The sequence below is a fragment of the Urtica dioica genome, chromosome 12 (genome assembly GCF_054948205.1).
Source record: "Urtica dioica subsp. dioica isolate 48M chromosome 12, U.dioica_male_clone48M_v1_H2, whole genome shotgun sequence".
NCBI classification, from domain to species: Eukaryota; Viridiplantae; Streptophyta; class Magnoliopsida; order Rosales; family Urticaceae; genus Urtica; species Urtica dioica.
This window is the reverse complement of record NC_142767.1, coordinates 20085008-20112893: the sequence shown is the minus strand read 5'-3', so window position 1 is coordinate 20112893 and position 27886 is coordinate 20085008. Positions and strand designations below refer to the sequence as shown.

At 34.2% G+C, this 27886-nt stretch overlaps 4 protein-coding genes across 5 annotated transcripts; 2 read left to right on the top strand and 2 right to left on the bottom strand.

Moving 5' to 3' along the window:
* Window positions 1-1285: 1285 nt before the first annotated feature.
* Window positions 1286-3595, bottom strand: BAG1 (BCL-2-associated athanogene 1). The gene is made up of 4 exons (XM_089602934.1): window positions 2694-3595; window positions 2331-2587; window positions 2113-2259; window positions 1286-2007 (listed from the first exon to the last, which is right to left on the bottom strand). The coding sequence occupies exons 1-4, from the start codon at window positions 2920-2922 to the stop codon at window positions 1618-1620; spliced, it is 1023 nt and encodes a 340-aa protein (XP_089459060.1). The 5' UTR covers window positions 2923-3595; the 3' UTR covers window positions 1286-1617.
* A 14534-nt stretch (window positions 3596-18129) lies between these two features.
* Window positions 18130-20813, top strand: CRR1 (Dihydrodipicolinate reductase, bacterial/plant). Its single transcript, XM_089603338.1, has 10 exons — window positions 18130-18547; window positions 18634-18756; window positions 19009-19083; window positions 19184-19249; window positions 19338-19433; window positions 19549-19665; window positions 19745-19837; window positions 20092-20193; window positions 20302-20388; window positions 20509-20813. The coding sequence occupies exons 1-10, from the start codon at window positions 18311-18313 to the stop codon at window positions 20539-20541; spliced, it is 1029 nt and encodes a 342-aa protein (XP_089459464.1). The 5' UTR covers window positions 18130-18310; the 3' UTR covers window positions 20542-20813.
* On the bottom strand, window positions 20098-22892 carry HCF208 (chaperone (DUF2930)). 2 transcript variants are annotated; one of them, XM_089603341.1, is made up of 7 exons: window positions 22693-22892; window positions 22493-22605; window positions 22305-22376; window positions 21878-22021; window positions 21619-21772; window positions 21069-21260; window positions 20098-20595 (listed from the first exon to the last, which is right to left on the bottom strand). In XM_089603341.1, exons 1-7 carry the CDS (start codon window positions 22865-22867, stop codon window positions 20591-20593), a joined length of 855 nt encoding a protein of 284 aa, XP_089459467.1. In that variant the 5' UTR covers window positions 22868-22892; the 3' UTR covers window positions 20098-20590. The 2 variants fall into 2 exon arrangements, with proteins under 2 accessions (XP_089459467.1, XP_089459465.1); XM_089603339.1 differs by lacking the exon at window positions 20098-20595 and having other exon boundaries at window positions 20627-21260.
* A 58-nt stretch (window positions 22893-22950) lies between these two features.
* Window positions 22951-26920, top strand: LOC149380092 (uncharacterized). The gene is made up of 5 exons (XM_089603667.1): window positions 22951-22964; window positions 23124-23251; window positions 23858-24653; window positions 24937-26023; window positions 26323-26920. The coding sequence occupies exons 2-5, from the start codon at window positions 23182-23184 to the stop codon at window positions 26770-26772; spliced, it is 2403 nt and encodes an 800-aa protein (XP_089459793.1). The 5' UTR covers window positions 22951-22964; window positions 23124-23181; the 3' UTR covers window positions 26773-26920.
* Window positions 26921-27886: the final 966 nt, after the last annotated feature.

Sequence of the window (27886 nt, the reverse complement as noted above, 5' to 3'; positions counted from 1 at the left end):
TTGGTTAATAATAAGTTGATGAAAAAAAATTCCTAGCTTATTAACGGCAAAAATATCCATCAATTGATTAAGTGCCGACTAAATATGCCAAAGTGTCCTTAGTCTACTTTAATAGTAATTGTAAATAATAATTGATAAACTTTATTCTCGTTTTTCCTTTTTCTTTTATCATTATTCTAACAAAAAGTTAACCACTGAAAGATTTATTTGAACAGTTTGATTCCGGGAGTAGTAACCCAATGAAACGTGTCTTTTTATGTTTTTTTTAGAGTTTCATTTTTTTTTATTGCTGCACGACATGATTGGATGAGCAATATGATTTCTCTGAATCCACGGTCTGAAAATCGTTTGCTTTCATATACTTTGGACACGTATAAAAAAAAGTGAATTAATGCTGTGATAATCATACACATACTTTAGATTTCTTGGATCAAAAGTAAAATATAGAATGAAAATTCTTTGTTTAGCTTTTAGTTGCAAATAGGTAACATACGAATAACCAGTTACTAAATGATGGTGAAACCAAATCCGAAACTAAAAGAAAGAAGTACATGCTTATCTTTTTTTAATGAAAAAATTACATTATGAGTTTTTAGACAAATGATTACCAAACCAGACATCATAGTGAGTAAAAAAGATTGGAAATCCCATATTGATTACCTCTATAAATACTAGGTTTTATTATAGCACCCCAAAGCTTTCCTCAAAAATCGTTGCTTCTGTGGCTTACGTGCCCTGAAAAACTTTCCTTGCTTGACTACAAAGTTAGAAAAGAAACCTGAAATTAGAAAGTTTCATTCCCCAAATACAATCATACCCCAAACAGCATTTCCTGATTAGACAAACTAACCTAATCCGCAGTTATCATTTCACGACCTGAACTTTGCCGCCACCTGGAGATCTATAATTGGATTACATTTTATATATATATTAATTATTACTACCCAAAATCCCATTAATTGATAACCCTCTTTTTGTCAGTTTGTAGCCTCCCAAGGAAGCAATATGTGTAGTGAATTGTAATTTGTAGATGAAATAAATAAAATATTAGATACAATAATTTTCATCAACCATTTCTTTGGTATATAACAAGCAAAGCTCTCAGAACCTAACATGAAACCCCCAATGATTGTTAAACCTTCTTTGGCCTCAAAAGAAAAAACAAATATACACGCAGAAAAATTTCATTTCTTTTCCTTTCCTTTAGTCACATTAAAACTTGCAGGGTCGCTCAACAGTCATGAGAATTCCTAATTCATGAAAGAAAGAAAAAAGAGCAGAAGAATAATAACAATCACTAGGCAGTTGCAGTGAAACCCCATTTTATTTCCGAGAGAACTGAATGACAGAAACTGAGAAATAAAAAAGAAAAAAAAAAACAAAGGGACTAATAACAGTATTTTTTTTTCTTCTTGTTTGGTGCTAAATACAGAAAAGAATCATCATATTCAAAATTAAAAAAAAAAAAAAAAAAAAAAAAAAACGAAGCAAACCAACAGGAGACAAACCCAAAACACATCCCCACAAACACACACATTCATAGTGTAGAGTAAAACACAAAGACGTGGTATTTATACCTAAAAAAAATAAAAATAAGAACCAACCCAAAGAAAAAGCTCAAAGGAGGTCCCAACTGAATCTGGGTTGGACCTGAACCGGTTTACTGTTATGATTATTGGCGGCCGGAGCGGCGTCGAAAGTCTCCCAATTGGTGGTGATCACGACATTGGCGGTCGGAGAATTGGAATTCCTCGCCGGAGCATGGCGGTGATGGTGCGTCGGAGAGTTCCCAAACGAATGCCTCGGCGAGCTTCCCACGGAAGTCCGGGGAGAGTTTCCGAACGAGTTCCTTCCCAGCTCTTGCTCGCGGATCGTCTTGATCGGCTTGTGGCCGTTGGATTGGACTTGGCTCTGCTGTTGACTCCTCTGCTGGACCTGCATCGCCGGCTTCGAATTCTTCACTTTCAACACGTCGAGTGTCTCGACGCACTTTTGCACTCGCATCACCTTCACAATTCGATAACAGCGAGCTTTTGTTTTTCAGAACCATGATTATTATCATCAACAATCAAGAACACACAGATTAAGAAGTACGAGAATGCGAATACTCACTTGCATTTTCCTCTGCAACTTGACATCTCCCTCGGCCATAATTCCGTCGAGCCTGAGAAGCTGGTTCATCAGAAGCTCGATGAGTCCGAGCACGTCGGTCTCGGGGACTTTGCCGCCGCGGCTGATCACCGACTCCATAGCCGAGACCTGAGAAATTTAGGAATTGTGAGATCGAGTGTTACAGAGAGGGAGAGAGGGGTAAGAGAGTAATTTCGTACCCTCCCGGCGAGGCGGTCGACCTCCAAGCTGATCTCGGAGATGGATTTGGAGGCCTTTTCCATGGTGGCGTTGCGGCGCATCTCGAGGTACCGGCGCTCTTGGCTGATCGGATCTTCGACGACGACGATCTTCGACCGGTCTTTGACGCCGGAGATGTCAAGGAAAGCCTTGGAATCTCTCTCCTTCTCCTTGAACAGAAGCTTCTGGTCCTGGTGGTGAAGCCCCGTGGGTCCCACAAGCATCTTCTTCAATTCCCCTAAGCAAACGAACGAGAGCAACACATGAAAAATTGAATTTCGTACACACACAATTCAGTCATCGATTGATTTTAATTTCACTAGTTCAGCGATTTGAGGCTTTACCGAAAGAGGCTTGAGCGCTGATGTGGATTTCGTGGTAGACCGAGCCGTGCTTGACTCGGACTCGGATAGTCGGAGGAGGAGCTGAGTTCTGATCCGAGTCGGTTCGTTTCTGGACCAACATTCCGCCGGGTCTCATCTCCCACTCCGCCGGCGTTGACTCTCCATGGCCGACGGTTGACCCGCCGTTGATCTGCGACATTCCGGTTGTTTTCGTCCTCATCTTCATCATCTTCAAAACTGTGACGAGTTTTCTTTTTTTTTCAACGGAGGAGAGAGAAAACTCAGAGACAGTTGATTTTCTCAGAAATTTGGGGATTTCGGTACTTGACGATCTGCGACGAGAATCCGAGATACAGAGGCTGTTTCTGAAGCACTAAAAATCTACAGAGACCAGCATTACACGAGTCGAGTCACGGAGAGCAGACGAGTCGACTCAGAGGAGGAGATACAGAGCCGTGAGCTTTATTCTTGCAAGAGACAATAATATATACCAAACTTTCCTTGCAGAGAAACCGTGAGAGCTTTAACCTTTTCAATGGCGTCTATAGAAAGGAAAATAAAAGAGCACAAAAACAGAGCCAAGATTAAAAATAAATCCAAATCAGGAGTATGAAAATCCACCGAACTCTTCTCCGGGGAATCTCTTTTGCTCTCTTGCTCAGCCACAGATCTTTAGAGCGAAAATGCAGACTAAAAAAGAAAAGAAAAAAAGGAGAAAGTTCTCGATGAAGTAATAGAACTGAAAATCCAACGATTGGAAGAACACAAAACAATCTTGGAATAATAAGACGAGACTCTCTCTCTCTCTCAGAAATATCGTGTTCTGGAAAAAAAACACGGAGAGAAAGAGAAAGAGAAGAAAAAAATGGAAATTAATATAAAAACGAGTGGCCAGCTAACTGAGCTGGTTTGGGGGACCTTCTTTATATACATAATTTAATAATGAATTATATGCACATAATTACCTTATTAATTACTATTATAATAATAATTATTATTACATGATTTTTTTTTTACTGTGTCGAAGTGAACAAAAATTATATCTAGAGTAAGTAGACTACAAAATGAAAGCCGCCAATAAGTCTATAACATTATATGTTATTTTTATTTATCAGCATAATCAAAAGCTATGAGATAACTTTGGGGTTAAATATCGGAAGGAACTACTACATACGATGTTCTAATACTTTGACAGTTCAAGCCTTCAAAGTCAAACTGTTGAGTACACGATTGGCTCTCGACCACGTGGCAAGTTCGATGGTATTTTCGTCAATTGACAGTATATGGTAATGATTATTATGCTCATTGTTTGAGTGTAAGGATGAACACGTGGCGGGATTAAGCGGCTAATTCCGTGATAGTAGGTATGATTATATAGCTACTAACTACTGGATTTATTCTTATTATTTTGAGGCTAAGTAATTTGTAAGGAAGTTTTTGTACACGTGCCTAATCTTATATTAAAATTAAAAACGTCAAAAAGTTTCATTCCAGTAAAAAAAAAAAAAAAAAAAAAAGTTAAAAACCCTCTCTCTTTATTCTTTTTGTTCTTTTTTTTTGGTGTGTAGATGATTTGTTACCTGACATAATATAAAATAAAATAAAAATTGCAGAAACTATGACTCTAATTATATGTATTTTTAATTTTTTATCATCATAAATTATAAAATAAAATCAAGAACATTTATAAAAATAATCCCTTATTTCCTTATTTAGATAAATTGTCCTCACTCTGTCTGGAATTTTTTGTTTTTTTGTTTTTATCCTATTTTACTTTTTCGATGAATTTCAATAGTAAAGTCCCAAATTCGGTATTTCACATGTTTTGTGCACTCTTTCCATTCTGATTTGCCGGTCACTCTTTCCCGTGAACTCGAAACCTTTTTTTTCTCTCATATCATGACGTAACTTGTTTCACTTCCCTAGAAAGACATTCTGATGTGAATTTTATTTAAGGGAAAATATCAATAGTATCTCTTCAGTTTAATCGAAATGCGTGATTTATACCCTCAATTTTTAGAAATATCAAACATATCTTTTCAGTTTAATATAAATGACATATGTCTCCCCTAAAAATATGTTATATTTCAAATACCACCATTTTCGTTTATTTTTTTTTACAAAAATAATTTGAATTCTCCAAAATATCCTTAATGAAATAATTTTTTATTTTCTATATTATATATAAAAAAAATTAATTAAAAAATTTCTTCATAAAAATTTAAGGATTTTTATTTATAAGAGAAGTTTTAATTTTTTTTAATAAAATAGTAAATAAATATTTATTCTATTAGGGGTATTTTGGAGAATTCAACTTATTTTTTGTAAAAAAAATAAACGAAAAGAGTGGTATTTGAAATATAACATATTTTTAGGGGAGATATATGTCATTTATACTAAACTGAAAGGATATGTCTGATATTTTTAAAAACTGGAGGTATAAATCGTGCATTTCGATTAAACTGAAGGGATACAATTGATATTTTCCCTTTATTTATTTAATTATAGACAAAAATGAAATGTCAATTTTGTGTCCGAAATACTCAGTCTTTCAAAATAAATACGCGACTAAAATTGTAGATTAAGAATGTACATATATGGTAAATAAATATAACAACCTTTGTTGCTCACGGATGGATTTAATTGTTTTAATATGATTTGAGATAAACAGAGACTAATTATGACATTTCTTAACTCTTACTGTATGACTTCACTAGCAAACCAATTTTACGTGACCGTGATATCTCGGTGAGTATTTCTTTTGAAATTATTAAAAGGTCGATAGTTTTATAATCTCGCACTCCTTGCTATAACGCCAAGCACAGAGTGAGTGAGTGAGTGAGTGACATATATTCAGTGTATTCGATGCTACAAAAAAATTACAGTATGAAAAAAAGTAACTGATATTTTACCAAGCCTTGACAATATGTTGGCAAGTGGCAACAATTATTTTTTTTTCTCACTGTATGATTCCCACTTTTTTTTGTTTGTTACCATATCTTATAAAGGTAGTGTCAAGTTGAACTGTACTACAATATCATTAAATAAGTCTCATCGGTTCATACTTCATCATCGTAGACAAAAATAGTTGTTACGATCGAGACAGTTATAAATGTGTAATATGCATTCTTTAGCTAATTGTAATAATTCGATATTGTAGAAATTTCACGATATTTATCTCTAGTCTAAAAACAACAAAAGAAAAATATTACAATGTTGATGCATGGTTTATTTTGTAATGAATAAAAAAAAAAAGTTAACTACATTTTTACGGAGACGTCTAAACTAATAACATAAATAACTAACAATAATTAGCCATGTATCTACGTATGGCTAAATTAGAGATTTTTCAGTGTCAGTACCTTATCCAAACAAAATTTAATATTTTTCATCTTCTGTTTATGTTGTTAATTTGTCAATTATAAAGAACACATTAATATTGTTTGATGATGCTAGATTGCTATTCAATCATCAAATAGTAGTTAAATACAAAAAATAAAACTACGTAACTCAGAGTGTTGGTCTATATGTTCATGTTTTATAAAAATCATTGGTTATGCAAACTTTAAAAACATCAAGAAGTGTTATCAAGAGAAAATTTAGATTAAGGGTATAAAATAAGTTTTAATTATTTAATTTTTTGTTGAAAAATCTTTGCTAATTATCCAAAATATTTTTAAAATGGGACCAATTCATTATAATACTCCATACTTTTTTGTCCCGTGTGATACCTTTTAATAAATTTGTAAAATATGAATTGATATAATTATACCAAGATTGCTCTTTCTATTCATTTTCTTCGAATTTTTCAAGTAAAATATTCAAAATAATTTATAACACTAGTTAGCTAGTATAAAAAGTAACTTACACGATGATTTTCATCGTGCAAACAACAATCGGTCGTGGAAGCTTGCACGGCGGTCTTGTGAACCGTCAAACATTTATGTTTCTTTTTTTAAAGAAGTGAGAAACAAAAATATGTGAGACGGAGATGAAAATAAAGAAGAATAGAAGAAACTTATGAATAATTTAAATATGTTAGAGTTATGCAACAGATTGTGATTTTGCTTCATTATGCAACAGATTGCATGATGGTCTTTTAAAAATCATAGTACAAATGGAGTTTTCATCGAGGCAAACTCTACACAGTTTTTTCTTTAATTTTTGAAGTACTTGTACATCGCACTTTCAAAAATTTTGTGCACATTTTTGCACATGATTTATGCAACCATATTTAAAATCATAGTACAAATTATCCTATTTTTTAAATATTTGCACGGTGATTCTTGAAGAACTATGGTGCAAAATTCTTCCTGTAATCTCTATCGTAAATGATACTCACGGTCACATGAGGCGTGCATATTAAAATATCCTAAATATATTTTTTGTGCTCATTATAAAGGTCATGATTGTTATTCATATAATTGTCAATTAATTTTAAGATGAAACCTCATGATAATTTAACATGGTATTAGAGTCAAACTCATATATCGATATTGAGCTTCTCATGGATATTTATTCTCATAAATTTCACGTTCTAGATGTCGATTTTTGGCGTAGGAGAAGTGTATTCTGATATCTCGCATTGACTGAAAAATTTATTATTTGTGCTTTTTATAAAAAAAAAATATAAATTACTTATATTGTTACCTCTTCGTTTTTAGATAAAATATCGTGATGCGGTTTTAACAAAAGTTTATCAATAATCATGCATGTGTCAAATTAATGGATTATAATCAATATATCAGTAGTGTACGTCTCATCATTAAAGATGTCCTTTAAGGGTCCATGGCTCCATGCCAAGGAACCATTTGCATGGGTGTGTGTGTGTGTATATATATATATATATATATATATATATATATATATATATATATGTGTATATATGTATGTATATGTATATATGCGCGCGTATATACATACACACATGTAATGTAAGGATATAAAAACTCGAATGAGTGGTTAAGGGTTCACCGAACAACATATACCGAAGATGTCAATTAAGGTTTAGGTAGGTTAGGAATTTTGTTACAAAACATCAATATTGATATTATTATTTCAAAGAAAGAAAAGGGAAAACAATAATACTAATTGTCGGTCCATAACCCATAACTTTTTGTGTACTAGTACTCGCAAAGACAAGAATAGAGCCTCCAAAGTCTCTTTCTTCTATGTGGGGTTCGCTTTTGTCCATTTCTATATTTCTCTCTCTTCCCTAATATTTATTTCTCAATTGTAACCTAAAAATTCAAGCGTCCAAACCTGCACAATCTAGGATCTACTAAAGATCTTGAAGCTGTGAGTTTTGAGATTTAAAAAAAAAAAAAATAGAGTTGCCACACAAAATTATGACACAAGGAAAAGAAAAGAAAAGAAAAAAACAGTTGCCATAAATATAGGACATAATAGTCATTCCGTAGACAAAGTACATTCCAAAATTAAGTATATCGAGCAAACTAGACCACGTCATATACACAATTAATCCAAGAGATGAATATTAAAAACACGGTTCGCTTACGTCATACATTCGTATCTGACACGTGTCACCTAATAAATCAGCGTCCGAAAGCTCTATTTTATTTTCTCAACGAAAAGCGCTTGGTATACTTCCCCCCCTTTTTTTTAAGTATTAATGTTATTATTTTTTTTTATTTTGCTCGAATATTAGTGTTATTTATTTATATAAGGGAAATGCTGAAGAAAGCCTACATTGACTAGCTTAATTTAGTTTCTCTCTCACTCCCTCTCTCTCTCTAGCAAAGCCCACCGACGCGGAGACACGTGCGATTCCCACGTGTGAAGGGTTTAGGATTCTGTGCGTTACATCGTTCGATAAGGACGGTGCATCCTATTTAGGGATTGCTGTGTCTTATTAGCGGTGGTTGTTAATTTGTTTACTATTCTATTATTTGTGTCCATTATTTGAATAATTGGTTCACCCAAGACAAATTCACCATCGTCTATAATTATTTGGAATAGTACCGACGACTAAACAGATTTTTGTATTAGGGTTTGTTGGTTTCAAGCGGATTCTTTTTCATTTGTTTGTAATTCCTGTTTATTTTTTTATTTTTTTATTATGCTAAACATGGTTTCCGACCAATTGTATACACTGAATTGGGTATTCAGGATTTCTAGTGGTTTTAAGGAATTCCTATGGGAGGATGAATCAACTGGCAAAATTCAACATGCTATTAATTAAATATTAAAACTATCTTTTTTTAGGAATAATATTAAAACTATCTAAAATAGTATATAAGTGATGTAAAATAGCACTATAATAAAAATACTGTACCAAATAAATGCTATCTGAATTTAAAATTATAAATGAAGCGAATTTATGTGTTAAGTAGGTTAGAAATAGTTTAGCTATTTATAGAAAATTCGTATCGTATAGAGCTTACTTGTGATTTATTGTAATCAGTTATTAAAGGTAAATACATTATTTCATAAAATCACATGCTTTGTTTTGTTAAAATTAGGAAGCAAAAATAAAATTGTGGAGATAACCAACTAAGACGCATGAAAATTTTTAATTGCATTTTAACTTAGGTACTTAATATGATTAATGATTACCTATGTCATCTTAACTGTCTCCAACCCATAACACCAAATTGGTGTAATTTTTACACTAAATTAGTGCAATTGTCACATCAAACCGTATTTTCATCTCCAACCCACAGCACCAAATCACGCACCAAAAATAACATTATCTTTTTATAATTTTCAATATTACTTCATATCAATTGAATATTAACCTCTTTATTAATTTGATATGTCAATAATAATTGTTGCGATTTTTACGCGCGCAAATGCACGTGTCGCTCAAGTAATATAGTGAACTAAGTACGAGTGTCGATCCCACGAGGAAAAAGATTAATTAACAAACAAATCAACTAGTACGAATTGAACTTGAAGAGAAGATGGAAAGATGTCGCAAATTTTTGACAAGTTCTAAAACAATGAATAAATAAAACACTAAAATAACGGGTGTAAGCAGAAAGAGAGGTTAAAGACCAAGGCTTCACGGGTTTATTCAACGGTTTGGATACTCGAATTTCACGCACAATCAATAATCAACTCACTACTCTTTGCTAATCATACTCACACAATAATATTACTAAATCTCTCTCGAGCATCTAATAACCCATGTCAAAGTTAGGAAAATCTTCTCTCGATCTCAATCGCTAATACAAACATGCATTAATATCAAGAGCATTCACACGAATCTATGACAACCTAGCTATCTCTAGCCTAGGAATGTATCATAGTAATTCAAACCAAAACACTAACAACTTATTCTTTCTCAAGCATCAAGTTGAAGTATAAAATCATGAACAAGATAGCTAATCTCGATCAAGCATTAAAACGGATTTGAATTAAGCAAATTATATAGAGAATGAATATTGAACCAATATATTTAATCATATCCATAACAGAATCTTAAACCTTCTACGCCATAGTCCTTAATGGAATTAGTTCATGGCGTAGCGAGAAAACAAGAATAGAATAAGAGAATAGGAAGAAGAAGAAACCATAATTAAAAACTCAATTTTAAATTAAAATACGGGAGTTCAATAGTAAAGGAGAATAAGAAAATTGTAATTGAAGCGAATTGATAAAGAACGGCTCTCCTCTTTTTCTCTATCTCTCCCAAGCACTAAGTAAAAACAATAAAAAAGAACTAAGATCCTTAAACAAGAGGTTGAGAGGTGTATTTATAGGCATAGGTCGAAATCATTGGGTTTCTCTTAATTTTCGGAGCAGATTGGGTAATTAAAAGTGATCCAACGGCTCAGATCGACTCCAAATCCGTCTTTCCTCTTTTTGGCTGGGCGCACCACGCGGCGCGTGGTGTAAGGGTCGCGGCACGAGTTTGACATCTTCGAGACTTCGCGTTCCGCGCCTCACGCTCGGAGATTTTCAGCGCTCAAATTCAACCTCGCGGCGAGCAGTATGAAGGTCGCGACGCGAGGTAGACATTTCCATAGCATCGCAGAACGCGCGAGACGCTCGGAGATTGACTTGGGATGGATCTCCAAACCTCGCGGCGCGCAGCAGGCATGTTGCGGCGCGAGGTTGCCCTGTTTCTTGACTCCTCCTTCGTTTTTGACTCGTTTTCGATCCCGGATGTCTCGTTTTGTACAGATTTGCTCAGAGTATCATAAAAATCCCATCTCGACCTGAAAGCCCTCAAAACACACGAAAAACCTCAAAACTACTCAAGAACAAGCTAAGATTTAGTCGGGATGATAGGAGTTTTCTACGTACGACACGCACCTCTCAATAATCTTATTAAATATTACATTATTTTTCTATATCAACAATATCAAATTACGTTATAGCAATATTAAATATTATGTTGATACTACAAAATTAATATATAAAAAATCACCCAAAAAAACAAACATATTTTGGGATAACATGCATAGAATAAAGATTACATAAACATTACATTTCATAGGTAATTTTAATTTGTATTTCATACTACTAAATAATAGTTTTTTCAAGTAATTTGTATTTTTATTGATTATGCATGCACTTGTATTTTTTTTTTCTATTGTGTTGTGTGTGTTAAGTTTAATTTTTATCGAGATTGTATTTTTATTAGAATAATTGATGTGTATTTTTTCTGGTATGTATGTGTTTAATTAAGGTTATGTATTTTATTAATGTTATCTTATTTACTCTTTTTTAATCAATATTACACATAATTAATAAATAAAATATAATTATATTATTATATATAATTAGATATATAATTAATAACTAATGAAATTAATAAATAAATTTAAAAGCATATTTTTATAATATTCTCTTTAATGTAAAGTTTGGTGTTGTACCATTGGAGTAAAATCAAAATTTGGTGAAAAAGTTACACTATATTTGATGTGAAAACTATATCAAATATTGTGTTAGCATTGAAGAGTTTTATTAAATTAGTAGAGAGGTAGTATATATTTAGAGTTTTGTACTGAATTTACATGCATAAATATTTTTTTTCCCTAGTTGGTCGAACTTTTAGACGAAAATTTCACAAAAAAAAGAGTATTATAGTTTTTTTTTTTACCGGTTAAATTCGTCATAATTGAATGTTTTAATGAACTAATAGTTCAAACCAATTTTTTAGCTTAAATTAATTGAAAAATTATAATAGGCTTTATTGATTTTTTAAGGGAATTTTTTTATCTTAGAAAAGCAACTAACCTATATCATCTTAACCTTATCCCTTAGCTTAGCTATGTGCCTATGTCAAGTTGTTGAGCTTTCTTGTTATTGTTCTTATTTTCACTTTACTAGATAGCTAGCAACATATAATTAGTTCTGAATATATATCCAAGACATAGTTTATTGGGATTGACATACAAAAGCCTGTTTGAGAAAATCAACTACTATATAAATGAACATTCGTGTATTTTATATGGCGATCTTACTGACTTTTTTTTTTTTTTTTTTACTTATCTTGATGAAGACTTTTGCAGTACCAAACATTCGTGTATTTTATATGGCGATCTTACTGACTTTTTTTTTTTTTTTTTTTACTTATCTTGATGAAGACTTTTGCAGTACCAAATATTACATGTCCTGCGCTATCCAACAAAGTGTATATATCTCTCTCTTCATATGAGAACCCATAAAAAGAGTAATCATTGACTCTTCAAAAATAATGTCTTTGGATTTACCCAATATAAAGTATCTTTTTTTTTTATCGAACAATATAAAGTATCTTAATTGTCCAAAAGCAAGCCCTAGGTTGGTATGATATGGTATTTCGAATTACCTTGAGGCACGTGGAAACAACGTGGGTTTGAAATGCAAAAGAATGTTTTTTTTTTTTTTTTTTTTTTTTTTTTTCAAAATGAAAATGTAGTATTATTTTGCAAGTTGGAGTGAGTACTTTCGTATTCGTATCCCAGCATTTTTTGAAATTAGATAGTAGATTTATTGTTATATATAGTGTTCGCTAAATCTTCGTAACTTAACATAATCAACACTTTTGAGGTATTTAAAAAAAAATAAAAATAGAAGAATTATTCTTACACGTTTCTTTATAATAAACACATTTGATTCAATGTCTTAACTATAAATAAGTTTGATTTTGAGTATCGAATTCGGGTGGAAGGTCCTTTTAATTATTGGTTTAATTTTTCTTTAATATATGAAAATGATTATCCAACCGATTGAGATAGAGAGAGACATGGAGCAACAATTCAGAGATGATCGCCAATATGATTAATTAATATTGTATTAATACTACAATGCAAAATGAAGACTCCAGTCTTCAAAAAATTATTTTAGCATGACTATATGCCTGATATAAAATATAATCTGTTAAATATAAAAACACAACTGTCGGTAGACAAAAGTAATATTCCCACTGAAAAAAAAATGATGAAAAAGGGACAAAAGAGAAATACTCATACAAGCAAAAGTCATATTATTTTTTTATTTTTCAATAAATACATCTTTGCCGTAATGTTGTATAAATTGTTAGAAGAAGAATTGTGCTTTCAATGTATAGGCGTGGAATCTCTCTATATTACATATACTAATTAGCTAATGTGTTTCTATGTATTAAATATATATTTTTCAACGCCTGCGAAATGGACCAAAGAGAATGACGTGTTACCGTATTTTTCGCACATATTGCTTGACCATTGGCTAAAAAAAATATAAATAGGAGTAACACACACGTGTATGCTTTATACGTACGCCAAAGTTTTTGTTCTTGCTTTGCCATATCTAACACGCCATTCTTTTTTTATTTTCTTTTTTTATTTACCTTATATATATTTATTTGGTGTAGCAAGAGAGGTATATATCGGTCTGATTTTGCTTCCGTTTGCAAAGATCAACAAATATTTATTGGTCCAGTGTCAAATTTAGAGTGATCAATAAATTTTGTACCTCAGATTTGCTTCTTCTTACCAGCATAAAAATATTTTAAAAAAAATGAGAAATTCGGTATGTTTGGTATAATGTCAAGTTTGAATGGAAAGAGTCTTGTGTGTGTGGATTGATCTGCTGTCTTTATATACATTAAGGCAGACTCAATAATTCTGAGTTCTCTTTTTAACGTAAAGAGTGACACAATATTCTATTGTTACTAATTAAAAAAAAAAGAAAAAAAAAAGCACGAGGCAATTACTTTGTTATCTCTCCCTCCATATATGTGCATGTTAATCATTGTTATAGAAGCCCTCTAACCTGCGTATCTCTATTTATTTTCTATGATAATATTATTAATTATTGAGTTGGGCTTGAGAAATGACACCAATTCTGATTATGATTAGGAAAAACTACAAAAGTACCTGTTTTTAAAAAACTTATTCCTAATATACCGATTCAACTATCAAAATTTCAAAATTTTAATTTTGGATGATTTTGCTCTTTATATTTTTCTGGACCAAAAATTATTAATGAACTCGATCGAGTAGACATGAGGTAACGAATAGATACAAATTAGAGAGAACGAGAGAAAGCACCGAGATAAATACGAATTCTTAAGATTAGTTGACATGAAAAATATTTAATTCTACAAGGGACAATAGCTATTCTTAAAATTAGAAATGAATTGATTATTTTCTTAGTTAAAGCTGAAAAACCTATCCTGTAATTTGTTTTTAAAATTCTTTAATTTGCAAATTTGTTGATCAAAACGGCAAGTCAATAATTAAATCCTATCCAATCTCAGTGTCACTGTTCACTGTAGAATTTGTCTTCAATTAGTAGTACTATAATATATATAATCGGTTGGCATATGAAATCAAATGCCTCTCTCGATCGTTTAACTTTTTAAATTATTATTATTATTAATCACTAATTTGATTGCATAACAAACACATAATATATCTATAGCCAACCATTCTTTTGTATTTTGTTTATGTAGGCTTTTTTCATTGTTGGAAGCACTCTCTTGTGTACATAAATAATGAGAAAATTTATTAGGATATTCTTTCAGTAGTTACGCCAACTAAATATGACAAAAAAATGGTCAATTTTGTAATACCAATTGGGAGGTGCATAAGAAGCATAGTTTTCAGCTTTTCACCGACTATCTAACCTTTCTGCATAATATATAACGAAATATTGTTCTGATCTTTGTCTGAATTTATAGGGACCACAACAGAAAAAAAAAAAAAACGATATCATATAATATTGCTTATTATAGAATATTTATAACTCAAACTTCAGAAGAACTAGCAACATAACCTAGATCAGTGATTAATACATTTTGCTCTCACATTTGGTTCTGTCACCTGTTTCCCAAATATTAAAATCAGCGTAAATATTATAAGAATGTCATAATCACATCATTGATTTTATGTTTTCCTTACACAAAATTTATCTTATTTAAATGTATGGAGAGTCAACGCAGATATAATGCCTCGTTCGCCCCACTTTATATTTTTGGATCGAAAAAAATGGAGGGAAAGCAAACTAACTAGAGCTATAAATATTATGTATGGTTACTGTAAAAAATTATGACCAATTAATAAATCTCCAATAATTTTATATTAGCATAACGACACGATTATGCCATTAGCTTTTAATTATAACACAATCGTATTTTAGTTAGATAAAATAAACTCTCGTCTTTTATCAAAATGACAAAAAAATATACATTATATCCTTAAACGTAAATCAAATATTGGTACAGAGTACTGACCCACATTACTTTTAAAATCAAATTGAAAAAAAATATATAAAATCATTTGCAATGACCCGCCAATTTTTATATCACTTTTGACTTTTTGATAATTTTTTTTACTTTATTATTTTTTAATAAATAACCAAAATATTAAGCACTGTCTATATATATATAAAAAAGGGGGGCTTGATATCTAATCCAAACAGTATCTCTATTTTAAAATTATATCTCAACTATTAATATATTTAGAAAAATAACCAATTTATTATAATAACATTCCAATATCTCAATCATACCTTTAAAAATTGTTATTATTAACTGTCAGAGTAAATAATATTAACGGTAACAAGAAATATCGTAAATCTCATTAACTGTCATCTCCGCCGTCTCCGACGCAGGAATCCGAGTTTTCATCAAAGTTTCAAATGGCGAAATCTCAACCCTAGCTTCCGATCCGTACGCCTTCGTTAACTGGTTCGCCTTCAACCTTGCTCAATTCTCCGGCGAAGTCTCACTCATCTACATGATAAACGAGGTCTTGACATTCGGCGACGAAGCTCTCAAATCTTAGCTTCTTCCGGCGATTTCAATATTGGACTTGCGACCTTCAAACGGCCGAATCAATACAGCCGAGGGACTCGCTGATGTTCGAGATTGTTTCCGGAGGAAGATCGTCACGATTAATCGAATTAACCTTCACAGTTAATCTAATTAACTATCGCAGTTAATATATAGAACTGAATTTGCGACCTTCGAACGGCCGGATCGGCGCAACCGCGAGACTCGCCGATGTTCGAAATCGTTTTCAAAAGAGGTTCATCATAGTTAATAAGATTAACTGTGACAGTTAATTGGATTAACTGTCGAACAAAAACTCTAGAATATGAAATCGCCGCTACAGTCATCGTCCTCTCGTGGGATCAGATTTCTTCACTGTCGATTCCGACTCGAAATCGACGATCTTCAATCAAAACTGTCGGAAGTTCGACGTTTCAGTCGTCAAAACCGTCGTTGGAGCTCTCCTCGACGCTTGGGCCTGTTTCTTAGATGCTCGAGCGCCCAGGATTGGATTCGACGGAGCTTGTTGTTGTTGTTATTGGTTCTGTTGTGGTTGTAATGGAATCGGCGACGAGGTTTGGATATGATTCTGGTGGTGGTGTTGGTTGATGAAGCCAAGATTGTTGTTGTTGTTGTAGGGCTGGTCAGATCTGATGATCGGCGATTTGGTGGCGGAGTCGAGGTTGAGGAAGAAGTCAGCGCTGGTGGGCTGGTGGGGGAAGTTAGAGGAGCTTGACGGCGGCGATGGATCGAAGAGGAGGTGGTGGAAGAGGAGGTGGGAGAGGAATAAGTTACAGGAGCTTGATAGTCTTGAAATGAGATATAGTAAATTGGGGAAAGGGCATTTTAAGTACATTTTTTTTGTTAATTGCTTAATAAAAAACAAACGTTGACTATTATTTTAAAAGAGCTCTCATTAAGTGACTATTTATTTACAAATCTCATACAAAAAATAGAGAAATAGAAAAAGGGTTCTCTTTCTATATAGCCTTTTCAAAATGTTAAAATTGCTCAATAGCTAACGTTTTGAATTTTTTTGAAAACTAGCCACCTCATAGTATTAACTGATATAACTTTACACTACTATTCATTTTCTTTTGAAAACCCTTAACTGACCGTGAAAAAAAAAAAAAAAAACTCACGTACTAATGACAAATCACATAAATCATAGAATGTTTCATGTAAAAAGCTCCACATACATTTAAACAAACACACTCAGATTTCAAGTAAACAAAGAGGGAAAAAAAATAACTAACAATCAATGGGAGAAAGAGGAAGAAGAAAAATAAATCGAAGAAGGATTTTTCATGTATCGAATGCCATTTCAACCTAATTTTCTATGATTTGCGATATATGTTAGTAGTTTGCAACTTTTCGAAAGTAAAAGAAAAACGTTAGTATAAAGCTTGTTTTAAATCTCGGTTTAGTTAATATGGGTTTGTCAAATCATTAATATTAGTTAATAATCATTAATATTCTTTAAACCGGGTAGATTTTCTATGATTGTTAATAATACGAAATAAAAATTATTGATTAATACCTAATACCTCTAATAAATGCTTCCAGGACACATAAGTTAACTTATAGCAACCAATATGAGGAAATAGTGCAGATCATGGTTGGGTCGAAAGCAACATTAACTACGAACAGCTTAACCATAGAAACATACACGATAAACAAGTTAATAATAGTTAAGACATTCCACGGACAGCATTGCTCATATTAATTTAATTCTAGAGTGTGCTTTTGTAGTACCGTAATAAATTCTTATATTTGTTCAACCTCTCATATTTGTATATATCTAATCTTATATTTTCAGAACTTGAGAACTCGTCATAAGTCTTTCAAAAAAAAAAAAAAAGAACTCGTCATAAGGGCATGTGTTCGAATCCCACTGCTAGCAAAATCACCCCGGATTACGGATGAGCTGTGATTAGCTATGCCGACGGAGTGATGGATCTACGTTTTAATCGATTCGTCTCTGTTCGAGAATGTATATTTTATTGGATAATTAAGAAATTTATAAATTTGACGTGACTATTCATCACATTTGTTTATTTAAACCCCTAGCTAAAAAACCAATGATGGGCTAGGAGCCTAGGAGTCTTCAAACTCTTCTGCCAGTGGTTAGGGAGAGATTAACATCTAAAACGGAATATATATTTACATATTCATACTTCACACTCTGCAATCATCTTAAACTATAGTTATTTTTTTTTTTTAAATAACAGCTTACATCTATACTAAGCTATATGGTACTGAAAAATAAAAAAATGGGAAGCAGAGAAACAAGTTTAGCTGTTAATTGTCGCAGAATAACTCCCTCCAAACAGGACAATACTAAATTGACCAAAACACAAATACCTTATCTCAGTAATAAAAAATAATAATAAAAACAAAAAACCACATGGTGAACATGATACTCTTATCGTTTTATTTCCCTACGGCTATTAGCCACCCAACATTTTTTTTTTTTTTTGCTTTAAAAAAAACAAAACAAAAACTCAAAAGTATAGCCATGGCAGCCTTGAGCTACCAATTTAAGTGCTCAATTGGCTACAAATCCCAGCAGGCTAGCAAACCCAAGTCACAATCTTCTTCTATCGTCTGCTCAGCACAATCACCCTCACAAAGCAATATCAAGGTTATCTCAAACATTTTCACTTTTAATAACAATTTTTTTTAGTCTCTTAATTGCGAATGCTAAATAATTGATAATCTGAATTATAGGTAATTGTTAATGGGGCAGCTAAGGAGATTGGAAGAGCAGCTGTGATTGCTGTGAGCAAAGCCAGAGGATTGGAGCTCGCTGGGGCTGTGGATTCTTATTTCGTTGGTGAAGATATTGGCAAGGTCTTTTTATTCTTATATAATTAATTCATAAGTTTTATTGTTTGGTAATTTCCCATTTGAATTTATGTTGAAAATTTCGAATAATTGCCAAATGTATAAATGATTAAGTAATTACTCAATGATTGATTGATCTATTTAGTATGTACTTAAAGAATCTTCAAAAATCTTGTTAACTATTTTGTGATTATCTTCGATAAAATTAAAAGAAGTAAAATAATTATAATAACTAGAATAATTGTCCTTAAAAAGTAGGTGTGCGACATGGAAGACCCTCTTGAAATACCAATAATGAATGATCTCGCCATGGTCCTGGGCTCTATCTCTCAGGTACGCACGCACGTATATTATATATATACTTATATAATTTCATTTATAGTATTTGATATGTGTCATTGTTTTTCTAAATTGATTACCTTTTTTTGGGCAGTCCAAAGATACAGCAGTAGTAGTTGATTTCACTGAGCCTTCTAAAGTGTATGAAAATGTCAAACAGGTAATAATAATAGCATGGTTAGACTAAGCTAAGCTAATATTTTTGTTTATGTAGTGTTATAATATGACTCTTTTGTGAGTAATGTTAGGCAATAGCATTTGGCATGAACAGCGTGGTTTATGTGCCAAGCCTTAAACTTGAAACCGTATCAGCATTGTCTGCTTTCTGTGAGAAAGCCAGCATGGTAGGCACCAAAGGGTGAGAGACCAAAAAAAAAAAAATTGATGTAAATGTTCAATTTCATATATGCAAACTTTGTAACAAATATTTATATTTATATATATATTTTATAATTTCAGGGTTGTCTTGTTGCGCCAACTCTTTCCATAGGATCGATTCTGCTTCAACAAGCTGCTATCTCAGCTTCTTTCCACTACAGAAATGTAGAGATTGTGGAATCCAGGGACAACGCAACGGTGAATTCATTTCCCTCTAAAATGTACAGCACTTCATGTATTTATGTTTTCGTCTTTTTTTTTTTCCTTTTCGAGGCAGGATATTCCATCAGCCGAGGCTGCCCAGATCGCCAACAATCTCTCGAATCTCGGACAGATCTACAACAGACAAGATATCTCGACCGATGTTTTGGTATATTATTATCTGAAAATTAAACTATCGGACTTGGATAAGAGTCTTTCGATAATCAAATAAAATAGAAAACAATTTTAGGAGTCTGCAGATGCAGATGCAGATGCAGATGCCTAAGAGAAGTTAAAAAGACACTTAAAAATGTATTTTTGACAAAACTTACACAATTTGGTCTTTTTCCATCAAAAGACTCCTATTCGTGTCGGATTCCCAAAAGAATAAAAATCATAACTTAACTTTTCGTTTTGTTTTAGGCGAGGGGTCAAGTGCTCGGAGAAGACGGAGTTCGAGTCCACAGCATGGTCCTTCCAGGGCTTCCTTCTAGTACCTCAGTCTACTTCTCCAGACCCGGAGAGGTCTGTTTTTTAATTCATTTTTTTTTTCGTACTTTGGAATTAATCTCCAGGTTAAAACGGTAATCTACGGTGATCAATGAGAGTGCATTGTTTGTTTTCGGCGGGCAGGTTTATACCCTCAAGCATGATATCATCGATGTCCAATGCTTGATGCCAGGACTTCTTTTAGCTATTAGAAGAGTCGTGCGCCTCAAGGTAACCGAGCTACCAAGTCGAGTTTTTTGTTTTCCTATTTATGCTTTTTGCTTCTAAAAAAATAAATATAAATTTATTGAATGTCGCTCATTGTTTTCCTCTTTGAAATTTTGAATGTAGAACCTGGTTTACGGTTTGGAGAAATTTTTGTAGACTTCCACACTTTGTAGCCCCAGTGTTGATCCAGCGGAGAAGACCATTTTCAACCTGTAAATGGTGGTTTGAGTTCTGTTAAAAAAAAAAAAAAAAAAAAAACAAAACAACAACAACAACAACACCAACATTCAAGAGCTAAAGATGATATAGATGATTTGTTTCTTCAGTACACGAGCCCGTCTGTTATTTTAGTTGGAACTAGCTTCAGTGAATCTCAAGTACTTTGTAGTACTTCATAGCCTTTATTTTCGTACAAGATGATTGCATGATCTCTTTGTTTTATCCAGAACCATCAAAGAAGTGTCTCAAAAGATCATCCAGTTTCATATAGATACATATATATTCTTGGCAAGGAAATAACACAAGACGTAGCTTATATTGGTAACATAAAGAAAGTTTTATGGGAAAAAGTGATACAAAATCACAAGCCGACGAACAATGATTGACTGATGGTTAAATACAGATCATAATATTCATCTGGGAGATATGATTTCCTCGTGAATCATATTCCTAAGGTCTCTCACCTCCAAATTTTTTGGCCAAAGCTCCAATCCAGGCTCTATCTTTATCGCTATACGCATAGCCAATCGTGGAAGCTAGCAATATAAACCCTTCGTTTTTACCGCCAGCTTTGTCTGTCGAATCCGTAATTTCTGTCAATGGCTGTACGACGACAGACCGAGTGCCCTTTGGTAACATCTCCCATAGTCCAGAATCTGATAAAAAAAAAAATGTTACCAAATGTCAATAATCCTTTATTTTTTATTATTTTTCACTATCGACTCAGAAGCTTCACTGTTCCATTCCTTCTCTATAGCTGTTTAAATTAATCTCCATGATCAAAATAGTAATAAAACATTAACAAGAGAAATGACAAAGACGGCAGTGATTTAAAAAAAATTCTCAGCCAAACAAAACAGCGTGCAGAGTGAGATTTTGAAGGGTATAAAAGCTTAATCACACACTTGAACAATGGTATATAAGAAAAGAAAAAAAAAATCAATGAAGTTTCGGAGACAGTGATTCATACAGAAAACGGTTGTTTTAGGTTGTGGAACAAAGAATTTTTTTTACCTGAAATCTGAGGAAAGTAGAGAGTCGTGTTCACATCAGACAGGCCAATTTTCTTGATCTGTGCCGCGAACCAATCTAAAAGGCCGGATTTCGATACGCCGGTTTGAGTGTTCCAATAGCCACGTGCACATAACTCACCTCGAACATATACCAACTGCATTAAGATTCGGAAGCACACCAAAATTGAATTCATATAAAATATCCCGGGTTGGGGTTCGTTCTTCTAACTATTAGCCATATTAAACGAAACCAAATATACCGCGGCAATCGTGCTCGTGTTGCGAAGCAAAGTGTATGTTGCCCAAGCCAAATCTTCCTTTCGAGTGTTCGACGCGTTTTCGGAAATCACAAATATTTGTTCACTGCCTTCTGGGATACTTGTTTGGTCCATTGGACTAGCGCCCTGAAAAAAAAAAAAAAAAAGACCTTTAATCAAATGTAATCTAGTGGCAGGTTATCCTGTATTAAGCAAAAGAGTAATCATTTCATCCTTTTGATGTTGAATCCCAGAGCTCATTTAATTATCTTGAAACGGATATCATTATTTATAGACCGGCCTTTGTTTGAATTTTGTGGACTCTAATATCATGTTAAAAGAAGAATTTCATCTTAAAACCAATTTAAGTTGTAATATTTACAGAAACTCTATAACAAATGTTACAAAATTAAACTAGTAAGGAATATACCTTCAAGAATTTTCCCAAATAGGGAAGTGCGATTGAAAATGCAGCCAAAGAAATCCCCAAAGCTTCTGTTCTCTATATTCAGAATACAAAGATAAAAAAAAACAAAAAAAAAAACAAAATGCTGATTATTGATCAAGCAAACAACATGGATAGATATAATAAATTACAGATTTGGCGAGTTTACTGACTAACTGAGGTGAAGTAACATCACTGGAGCCAAAGAAATGGTTCAAAACCAAAAGCGATCCGAATCCGTATCCGAGCCATCTAGGCAAATACGACTCGTCGAGCCCGGGAATTCCTGCGGCCAAACACGCCGTGAATCTCGCGTGACGATAAAATGGCAGTGCGAGATTATAAATAAAAAAATGGACGGACGAAATGTTACCGAGAGTGAATCGGAGGACGGAGAGATTAAGCTGCTGGTTCGGTTGGTCCGCCCGAGAATCGCCGCCGAGTTGAGATGAGATTCTCGATGATTTCGCTGTTCTATTTCTGGCGCGAATTGGGATTTTGATTCTCAACTGAAGTGTTTGGTAGTTTGTTATGCAGAGACAGCTCATTGCTTCTTCCTCTTTTTCCGGTGATGCTGCCTTTAATTTTTATTTGGGAAATGGCCGGATGTAGTAGTGTTTTCAATGATTTGGACCAAAATATAGGGTACCTTGTTTTTGGACACTTTTAGTAGTGTTTTGAGGAGAGATAATAGTTTGATACCGGGTTTACCCTTGAATTTGTAATTTTGTTCATTCAAACCCCCAAACCAAAACTTGCTGTATAAGACTTCTCATACGGTCTTGTTTATTGTGCCATGTACAGCTCTCTCTCTCCTCTCTTTTTTTTTCTCTGCGTGTGAAGGACGTTTCATCTCCCTGTCATGATCCTCCATGAGCTGCGTGTCTATGAAGTGAAGCTCAGCTCTCCGGCCACCTCGTCCTCGTCTAAAAGTAAGCTTCTTTCGTTCATCGTCTTCGTCGTCTTCTCTCCTCTCTTTTTGTTTCTGGGCTTTCGTTCATCGTCGTGGGGTTTTTGAGTTTATGGGTTTCGGATTCATGTTTGTTCAACGTCATTATCGTGCATCTTAAAAGAAAGCTTCTTTTTCGTCGTTCATCTTTGTTTTCGTGCGTTTGTCTGGGTTTTAGGTCTGTGTCGTTCTGGGTTTGTTGGTGCCATTACCCGCCGTCTCTGTGTTGTTTGTTGCTGGGTTTGTTTGTGTGTTGTTCTTCATTGTTTTTCGCGTTCTTGAATTGTAGACATACATGTCTACAGTCTCTAAAATTGTAGACTGTAGACATGTTGTAATTGTAGACATATAGGTCTACAACTTCCGTTGTTGTAGACGTATTAGTCTACAACAGCTGAAGGTGTAGACCTGTATGTCTACAGTTGTAGACAGTATATCTACAATTACAATAATTGTAGACAGTATATCTACAATTACACTTCATTGGTGTAATTGTAGATATACATTTCTACAAATATTCTCATTGTAGACATTTAATTTTTTTCATACATGATAATAACAAAATCAGATATGCGTTTCTCCTATGCAGGAATGTCCGAAATATATATATTTTTGAAACACAGTGGTACATGGGTCGAACCCACAGTATACGTCGAGGGAGGAAATTTGGGTATTATGGTGTCGTCTTCGGTGAACTACCCTAGTTTGATGCAGATTTTGTTCGCGGAGCTTGGCCTTTCCCCATCAACTCACAGGATCGGTTTGAAGTACTTGATTGACGGTGCATGTAAACCTGTTGAGATTAAAGACAACGGTCAATTGAAAGCTTATTTGTATTTGAGGAAAACGATACCTGACGTCGGAAGATTTCATATGATTTTGGAAATATCTGAAGAGCCACGGGAAGGGCATGAGGCAGCGTGGGATAGCGTAGTTTCTCCAGGATTTAGATCAACTCCTAACACGGTTGAGCCAACGCAGGGACTTGAGGACATGAATACTTTCTACGATGCAACGGAAGAATGTAGAGAATCCCCTCCTCGACCACCTAGACAGACTCCTCCTACTCCGCCTCCTCCATGTAGAGAGTCCCATCCTCCGCCTCCTCCACGTAGGCAGTCCGCTCATCCTCCTCCTCCTCATCCAAGTAGCGATGAGCAAGTGCTGGATATCAATTCCCCTGTGACACTCAAGCTTCATGGAATGTATGCTAGCAAATTGGTGTTGCAAAAACAATTGAGTTTGTATGCCATTAACAAACACTGTACGTTTCGGACAAAGTATTCATCTAAAGAATGTCTCCATGTAGTTTGTCCGGGAGAGCATTGTAAATGGAGTGTTCGAGCAGTTAGAATTCCCAGCTCTCCGATTTTTAGGATTAAAAGGTAATTATTAGGTTGCCATAATAGAATAATTGTTAGTTTACATGTCTACAAACTACTCCATGAGTAGACATGCAAGTCTACAGTTTACATAAATTATAGACTTGCAATTCTATAATTGAAAACAATTGTAGATATTATAAGTACACAGTTACTGAAACTGTAGACATATATCTCTACAATTATCGTTAATTGTAGACTTATAAGTCTACAGTTTATGAGAGTTTTTATTACAATTATACATATAAATTGAAAGTAATGTTTAATTTGGAATTTTCTTATTCAGGTTTGAGAGTGAACATATTTGTCCTATAAATGAAAGACAAGGATATCATCCTCAAGCCACATCCAAAGTAGTGGGAGAGGTTGTGAAGCACAAGTGCATAGATCCGACGTTGGGATTGTGTAAACCAAAGGAGATCATTAATTACATGCAAATGGATTACGGAGTTCGTATGTCATACAAAAAAGCGTGGCGGTCGAGAGGAAAAGCTCTTAAGTCCCTTTACGGCACCGAAGCAGAGTCCTACGCGTTCCTACCTAAGTTGATGTACATGATCGAGACTAAAAATCCAGGTTCTCTCTTTGACCTTGTCACTACGGGGTCGAATAATCAGTTCGTTAGCTTCTTCATGTCACTTAGCCCGTGGAGGAGGGGTTGGAAGTATTGCAGGCCTATTATCATTGTTGATGCAACTTTCTTGAAGAACTATTACAAAGGAACTTTGTATACAGCGTGTGCCATGGACGGAAATGAACAAATATTTCCACTCGCCTTCTTTCATGGTTCTAATGAATCTAATGAGACTTGGATTTACTTCTTGAGAAAGGTGAAGGACGCTATTGGGGATAGGGAGCATACGGTAATTGTATCTGATAGGCACCAAGGAATAGTTAATGCAGTCAAGGAGGTGTATCCAACCCGTGAACACGGTTTTTGCGTACATCATTTGCTTGGTAACTTGAAGACCACATTCAAAGGGAGCATAACAAAGCAAGTGAAGTGGAAATTTTACGCCGCAGCAAAGGCGTACACTCAGCCGGAATTTGAGAAGTACATGTGTATGTTGGACTCTGAAAATCCAGAAATACGCCCATACCTGGAGAAGGAGGTTGGGTATCAAAGGTGGGCACGATCTTGTTTTCGTGAAAACAGGTACGATATCATGACGAACAACAACGCAGAATCATTGAATGCGTTCAACGTTAAGCCTAGAGAGTTTCCTATTTCTAAGTTGTTCGACTGGTTGCGGGAAAGAAGTCTAGGATGGTATCACGAACGTAGAGAGTTGGCAACAAAAACAACAACGTTATTGACCAAAGAGGCCCAGAAGAAACTAGAGACAAACTATGCTGCAGCTTGTGGAATGCCGGTATGTTGATCTTTTTGTATTTTATTCAGTATTGTGTTCTAACTGTAGACATACGTAATCTACAATTGTGATGATTGTAGACATTTATGTCTACAATTAGCAGTGATTGTAGATGATGTATGTCTACAATTGGTAGTGATTATATACATTGATGTCCACAATTTGTATAAAACTATAGACATTGATGTCTACAATGACATTGAAGTCTACAGTTACAGGTATTTATAGACATCTACGTCTACAATTGTAGTTATATGTCTACACGTACATGACTTACTCTAATTATTCTTTTATTCTAGGTGAGGCCATCATCATTCCTCGAGTTTGAGGTAGGTGACAGAGATGGAAACACGTGGGCTGTCAATTTGCACGAAAAAACATGCTCGTGTCGGGAATTTCAACTTGACAGTTTCATATGTGCTCATGGTATTGCTGCGTGTGGACATCGTAACCTTGCGGTTGAGGGATATATTTCGCCTTACTATACTGCAGAGTATTGGAGGGCAAGTTATGCAGGTGTCCACCATCCCCATGGTAATATTCAGACGTGGATTATTCCCCCTGAGGTCGCAAATTTTGTAATTCAGCCTCCAACACACAGAGCACGTGCCGCAGGTAGACCGAAGAAGAGACGTATACCTTCTCAAGGGGAAGAGCCTATTCGTAGGAAGTGTTCGCGGTGTGGAGAAGTTGGTCACAACCGGACTACATGCAGCAGTCCAGTTCCTTTGTCGGAGAGGAATGGATGAATTATTTCCGGATTTTCAGAGTCCAACATACACATGTACTTCTCAAATTCCGGCTGAGTGTACGCCTTTGAATGTGTATTTAATGTCTTTTTGGAACTTGGAGTGTATTTACTCTGTTTTGGAGTTTGAATGACGACTTATATGATAAAATTATGTCTTTTTTACGTCTTGAATACATTACATGATAGAAGTTGTTCAAATTATAGACTTCATTGTCTACCAGTTGTGGTGAATGTAGACATTAATGTCTACAGTTGTTGTGATTGTAGACATAAAATGTCAAACTGTAGATATATATGTCTACAATCACGACGATTGTAGACATCACTGTACACATCTTTAGACATAACAAAACAAAAGCTATCAGTTGTAGTGAATGTAGACATTAATGTCTACAGTTGTTGTGTAGACGTAAAATGTCAAATTGTAGATATATATGTCTACAATCACGACGACTGTAGACATCACTGTACAGATCTTTAGACACGGCCATAACAAAACAAAAGCTATCAGTTGTAGTGAATGTAGACATTAATGTCTACAGTTGTTATGATTGTAGACCTATAATGTCAAACTGTAGATATATATGTCTACAATCACGACGACTGTAGCCATAACAAAACAAACCATACCAAGATAGATAGCACTGTTTAGGAATTCATGCTTCAAATTGTCATACAAAGCCATACAAAAATATAAAACATAGTTTTAAAAGTAACTTCATAGTTTGAGATTGAGTTCATGTAAACATAAAAATCTAGTCCTTAGATGTCGGAAACTCGTCGTCAGATCCGTAGCCGGTCGCAAGTTTCACCGCCCCATGACGGAATAAATCAATCGTGAGCTTCCGCCTAAACATGTTCATGAGGGATGCGTCTAAATTAGACATGTGTACGCCGTGGGTCAAGTACTCAACTGTCTTGATCACGAACATGCCACAATCTCCGCTGCAAATATATATGTTAGTTTAGTATAAAAAAAAATATGAAATACACAAGAATTCTAGCGGAGGGCATTACCCATTCTCTTGTTGTGGCATAGCATCATGGTTCTCAAGGCTGAACGCCGCCGAGCTTGTGTCTTCGATGCCTAATCCGTCGAAAGCATTAATCGA

Excerpts from the sequence above, each read along its gene's own strand:
- BAG1 (XM_089602934.1), bottom strand. The coding sequence starts at position 2,922 with ATGATGAAGATGAGGACGAAAACAACCGGAATGTCGCAGATCAACGGC. Across the intron at positions 2,260-2,330 it reads TCGACCGCCTCGCCGGGAGG|GTCTCGGCTATGGAGTCGGT; the intron begins GTACGAAATTAC and ends TAAATTTCTCAG. Across the intron at positions 2,008-2,112 it reads AGTTGCAGAGGAAAATGCAA|GTGATGCGAGTGCAAAAGTG; the intron begins GTGAGTATTCGC and ends CGAATTGTGAAG.
- CRR1 (XM_089603338.1), top strand. The coding sequence starts at position 18,311 with ATGGTGAACATGATACTCTTATCGTTTTATTTCCCTACGGCTATTAGC. Across the intron at positions 19,666-19,744 it reads AATCCAGGGACAACGCAACG|GATATTCCATCAGCCGAGGC; the intron begins GTGAATTCATTT and ends TTTTCGAGGCAG. Across the intron at positions 19,838-20,091 it reads ATATCTCGACCGATGTTTTG|GCGAGGGGTCAAGTGCTCGG; the intron begins GTATATTATTAT and ends GTTTTGTTTTAG.
- HCF208 (XM_089603339.1), bottom strand. The coding sequence starts at position 22,867 with ATGAGCTGTCTCTGCATAACAAACTACCAAACACTTCAGTTGAGAATC. Across the intron at positions 22,377-22,492 it reads ATGTTACTTCACCTCAGTTA|AGAACAGAAGCTTTGGGGAT; the intron begins GTCAGTAAACTC and ends TTCTGAATATAG. Across the intron at positions 22,022-22,304 it reads ATTTGGGAAAATTCTTGAAG|GGCGCTAGTCCAATGGACCA; the intron begins GTATATTCCTTA and ends TTTTTTTTTCAG.
- LOC149380092 (XM_089603667.1), top strand. The coding sequence starts at position 23,182 with ATGATCCTCCATGAGCTGCGTGTCTATGAAGTGAAGCTCAGCTCTCCG. Across the intron at positions 24,654-24,936 it reads CCGATTTTTAGGATTAAAAG|GTTTGAGAGTGAACATATTT; the intron begins GTAATTATTAGG and ends TTTCTTATTCAG. Across the intron at positions 26,024-26,322 it reads CTGCAGCTTGTGGAATGCCG|GTGAGGCCATCATCATTCCT; the intron begins GTATGTTGATCT and ends CTTTTATTCTAG.